Source organism: Saprolegnia diclina, assembly GCF_000281045.1.
Source record: "Saprolegnia diclina VS20 unplaced genomic scaffold supercont1.22, whole genome shotgun sequence".
Lineage (NCBI taxonomy): Eukaryota > Oomycota > Saprolegniomycetes > Saprolegniales > Saprolegniaceae > Saprolegnia > Saprolegnia diclina.
The window spans coordinates 32,341-36,105 of record NW_008246089.1 but is presented as its reverse complement, the minus strand read 5'-3'; the positions used below and the strand labels follow the sequence as shown (position 1 = coordinate 36,105).

Below are 3,765 nucleotides of genomic sequence, written 5' to 3'. Positions count from 1 at the left end.
CGCTCGCTGCCGACGACCGGCCGACAGCCATGCAAGTGTCGTTCACTATCAAGACGCAGCTACGCCAGATGAAGTAGCTCGAGACGCGACTTATATAAAATCACGAATGTGCTTGGGCAGAGAAACATGAGGAATCGACTCTCCATGTGCCACGTCGGTTCGGTAGGTCCCAGGTGCAAAGTCGGCTGATGGGCCCCTCCCCCCACCCGGGGGAGGCCAAAAGAGTATAAAAGGCGCGTATTGGTCGTCACCGATTGGTTGGTCCGATCTCTTCCGTCATCAACATCCCGCGTCCGCCATGGTGCAGAGCAGCAGCAGCAAGAAGAAGAAGTCGAGCAAGCCAAAGAGCTCGAAGCGCAAGCCCGTGAACCTCCAGCCGACATACCAGAGTAAGTTTGCTCGCCATGCTGCCGGCTCGGACGATGATCCTGACTCGCCGTCTCCCTCCATGCTCGCCCACGACCTCTTCCCTTCCAACCACGAAGAAATGTCGCTCGGAGATTTTCACCTGCACAGGTACTAGTAGCCCGCATAGGTATATGTACTTGACTCAAGTTGATTCGAATAGCACGTGCAGCGACGGCAAGTTTCGCCCCGCCGAGGTGATTGCCAAGGCCGCGGCCAACGGCGTCCAGTACATGTCCTTGACGGACCACGACACGATGGCCGGCGTCGACGAGGCGTTGGCGACGGCGCGCGACCTCGGCGTCTTCGTGATGCCCGGCGTCGAGATCAGCGCCGAAGAGAAGGGCGCTGAAAACATGCACATCCTCGGGTACTTTTGCCCGGGTACCGAGAGCGCAGAGCTCGAGGCGCAACTCCTCCTGATCCGCCAAGCGCGCCACAAGCGCGGCCAAGAAATGCTCCGCAAACTCGTGCGTAGCACACTCGCCTCACTCGACTAATGCGGCGTGCAGGCGGCGATGGGGATCCACTTGGACTGGAATCGCGTCCTTGAAATTGCAGGCGAGGCCGCGCCGGGCCGCCCTCACGTGGCCGAGGCTCTCGTCGAGGCGGGGCACGTGGCGCACTTCCGCGAAGCCTTTTCGCGCTACCTGGGCAACGACGGGCCCGCGTACGCCGAGGTAAACACCAAGCAATACGTGCGGCTCTGTCGCCTGATGCGCTATTGTAGGGCGAGCATTTCCCGCCCGAAGGTGAGTCTTCATGGCATATGCACTGGGTGCATGGTGAAATTATTGTGCCGAGTAGCTGCGATCAAGATGATTGCCGAAGCCGGTGGCATCTCCGGTGCGATGCAACTTGGTGCCGTGCCTCTGACAGCGACCTTTCGTAGTGCTGGCCCACCCGTGGTGCTGCAAAAACCCGCTGCTCGTCGTGCCCAAGCTGGCCGCGGCAGGCATCAACGTAGATGCTTAAGACAGATGCTGTTGCGAAACGCTGTGTTGTGTAGGGCGTCGAGGTGTACCACGACGTGACCAAGATTGACCTCTACGGCTCGCTCGCCACCGAGTCCAAGCTGCTCAAGGTGGACCTCGATCATCTCTCTTGCATATCTCACACTGTTGTGTAGCTTGGCGGCTCGGACTTTCATGGCATTGACCCTCACACGGAGCACGCGCCGGGCGACATTCCGCTGCCGCGCAAGCACCTCGACAAGTTCTTAGCTGCTGCCAAGGACATGTGGGCCGAGCCGCTGCGCAAGAAGGTCGCGGGCCTCTGCGCAGGTTTAGGTGGCGAGTCGTCGACGCTCGTGACGTGGAGCGAGCTCCTCCCCGTCGTCGAGGCCACCGTGGCCACGTACCCGGCGGTGCAGCTCTCTGCAACGACCGAGAAACACTACAGCACGATCGTCTTGACGGCGGCATAGATGTTCGAGTTAGCTAAAGAGAACGCGATTGATAGACGTAAGCGGGATGTCGGTAAAGGCCGGCGTGTTGACCGAGCGCTGCGCCTGGATGTCTTCGTCGGCCATCGTGACCGTGTACTTGTCTGTTGACACCATGAGTTTCCATAGTCAGTCGTAGCATGTAAGACTACCGCGGATCGTGTTGTACGAGTCCAAGGGCGCCGTCGAGAGGAGGTTGATGGCCACGTAGATGACGAGCACCATGAAGATCGACATGCACAGCATCGCGGGCAGCGCGACGGCCCAGTAGCGCGACGGGTAGTACGAGATGCCATACTGGTTTAAGACGCTGTCGGGCAGGTATGCCCAGAGAAGGTAGCATGCTACGCCACGATGAGATCGATAAGAAGTAACGCTGGCCAAACCGAACACGACGATGGACGCGATCCAGCCGGCGAAGCCGTAGATCTCCATCTGCATGGCGTTGATGCGCTGCGTCTCGAGGAAGGACATGCTCGGCGGCATCGCGACGCCCTCTGGAAAGTCCGAGAACCGGCGGTCCGTCTTGCGCACGTCCACGGACGACGACACCTTGCGACGCACCATGTTTTCGACTGTGGTGCGGCGTATGCGGATGTCATATCCGGATGCTCTCGGATCCGGCGATCTTCCAGCTTCGACCGACTCGCACTCGTCGTCGCGCAAGGAGCGTCGACTCAGCATGGATGACGCGCGACGCGCAACGCATTGAGCTCGCAAGACTCGGCGCCTCGTTGTTTCTACCGTCGAATGCTTGTTTAGCCAAACGTCCGGCTTGGCAGCTACGCGGTGTAGAGCAAGCAGCCAACAAGAACTTGGATACATGTATGTGTGTTTATAAGATGCGGTTCGGCGGATGCTCGTTGCGGATGCGCTTGATGTGGAGGAGAGGCCAGACGACGGCCGCGACGCGCGCTTCGATGAGGGCCATGGGCACGCATCCGAACGAGTTGCTGTCGTCGCTGAGCTCGGCATTGTCGCCCTACGCAATAGAGTTAGCACGAGGTAAGAAGGCTACAACGCGATGTCGTCACCGTACCTCAACCCAGCACTTGCCGGCCGGCACAACAACGCGGCGACCGCTGCGGCCTTCGACCCAGTCGCCTTCGAGCGCGATAAGCCGCTTTGTGAGATACTCGCTAGGCTCGCTCGGCGACTTTAGCACGACAACGTCACCGCGCACGAGCCGATGGGCGACTTGAACGGAGAACTTGTCGAGGAGGACGATCTCACGGTCGCCGTCTTCTGCATTCATCGTCGGCTGCATCGAGCGGCCTTCGACGCGGCCAACGCTCATGACGAGCGAGTTGAACGTGATACCGACGGGTATCCAGGCGAGCGCTAGCCGCGCGGTCCGTGCCCATGCTGCCTGTGTCATGGCCACTCGCAGTCAAATCGGGCACTTCGCGCGGATTGCGTCATCATTCAACAGCCATGCGATTGAAATAAGCCATAAATATGCAAATCGTCACTTGTATTTTATTCGGTCGTACGAGACGCGAGGTCACAAACCTGCATCTTTGCGACCTAGATCAACCGTCGCGAACCGAACGGTTGCGGTAATGGTTATCGAAGGTTACACGTTATATCGTCAAACCCACAAACTTTGCCGACGGGGGTTTCGCGGGCAACAGTCCCTTGTGCGCAGAAGCCTGTCTCAGTACCATAACTCTCCTATTCTTATACCAGCCGTGGGAGCGCTCCAGTATTAACAAGAAGGAGCCTGGTATCGACACCTTCCGACACATGGTCGACTTACAACCGGCTAAGAGGTCCAACCGAGTTCTTATACATTCTAACCGCCAGGTTGGATGCAACGCCCCATATCCGGATGTGGCGCCGGTTCAAAGCAGTTGAAACGAGCCTTCGATATCGAAACTTCCGCCGAAGCGGTGGCCGACCATGGACCATTCCTC

At 58.9% G+C, this 3,765-nt stretch overlaps 3 protein-coding genes across 4 annotated transcripts; 1 reads left to right on the top strand and 2 right to left on the bottom strand.

Annotated features, from left to right (window-relative positions):
- Window positions 1-234: 234 nt before the first annotated feature.
- On the top strand, window positions 235-2,005 carry SDRG_07549 (the record flags this gene model as incomplete). 2 transcript variants are annotated; one of them, XM_008613386.1, is made up of 9 exons in its annotated part: window positions 235-389; window positions 486-516; window positions 569-875; window positions 918-1,085; window positions 1,136-1,157; window positions 1,213-1,251; window positions 1,298-1,368; window positions 1,415-1,489; window positions 1,535-2,005. In XM_008613386.1, exons 1-9 carry the CDS (start codon window positions 299-301, stop codon window positions 1,829-1,831), a joined length of 1,101 nt encoding a protein of 366 aa, XP_008611608.1. In that variant the 5' UTR covers window positions 235-298. The 2 variants fall into 2 exon arrangements, with proteins under 2 accessions (XP_008611608.1, XP_008611607.1); XM_008613385.1 differs by having other exon boundaries at window positions 299-516; window positions 1,535-1,831.
- On the bottom strand, window positions 1,799-2,420 carry SDRG_07548 (hypothetical protein). Its single transcript, XM_008613384.1, has 3 exons — window positions 2,236-2,420; window positions 2,002-2,193; window positions 1,799-1,953 (listed from the first exon to the last, which is right to left on the bottom strand). Exons 1-3 carry the CDS (start codon window positions 2,414-2,416, stop codon window positions 1,841-1,843), a joined length of 486 nt encoding a protein of 161 aa, XP_008611606.1. The 5' UTR covers window positions 2,417-2,420; the 3' UTR covers window positions 1,799-1,840.
- A 189-nt stretch (window positions 2,421-2,609) lies between these two features.
- On the bottom strand, window positions 2,610-3,259 carry SDRG_07547 (hypothetical protein). The gene is made up of 2 exons (XM_008613383.1): window positions 2,889-3,259; window positions 2,610-2,831 (listed from the first exon to the last, which is right to left on the bottom strand). Exons 1-2 carry the CDS (start codon window positions 3,225-3,227, stop codon window positions 2,685-2,687), a joined length of 486 nt encoding a protein of 161 aa, XP_008611605.1. The 5' UTR covers window positions 3,228-3,259; the 3' UTR covers window positions 2,610-2,684.
- Window positions 3,260-3,765: the final 506 nt, after the last annotated feature.

Bases quoted from the DNA above. Each gene is read 5' to 3' on its own strand.
- SDRG_07548 (XM_008613384.1), bottom strand. From the start codon at position 2,416: ATGGTGCGTCGCAAGGTGTCGTCGTCCGTGGACGTGCGCAAGACGGAC. The intron at 2,194-2,235 runs GTTTGGCCAGCG...ATCGTGGCGTAG, and splicing joins CGCGTCCATCGTCGTGTTCG to CATGCTACCTTCTCTGGGCA. The intron at 1,954-2,001 runs GTAGTCTTACAT...TGGTGTCAACAG, and splicing joins CTCGTACAACACGATCCGCG to ACAAGTACACGGTCACGATG.
- SDRG_07547 (XM_008613383.1), bottom strand. From the start codon at position 3,227: ATGACACAGGCAGCATGGGCACGGACCGCGCGGCTAGCGCTCGCCTGG. The intron at 2,832-2,888 runs GTACGGTGACGA...TCTATTGCGTAG, and splicing joins CCGGCAAGTGCTGGGTTGAG to GGCGACAATGCCGAGCTCAG.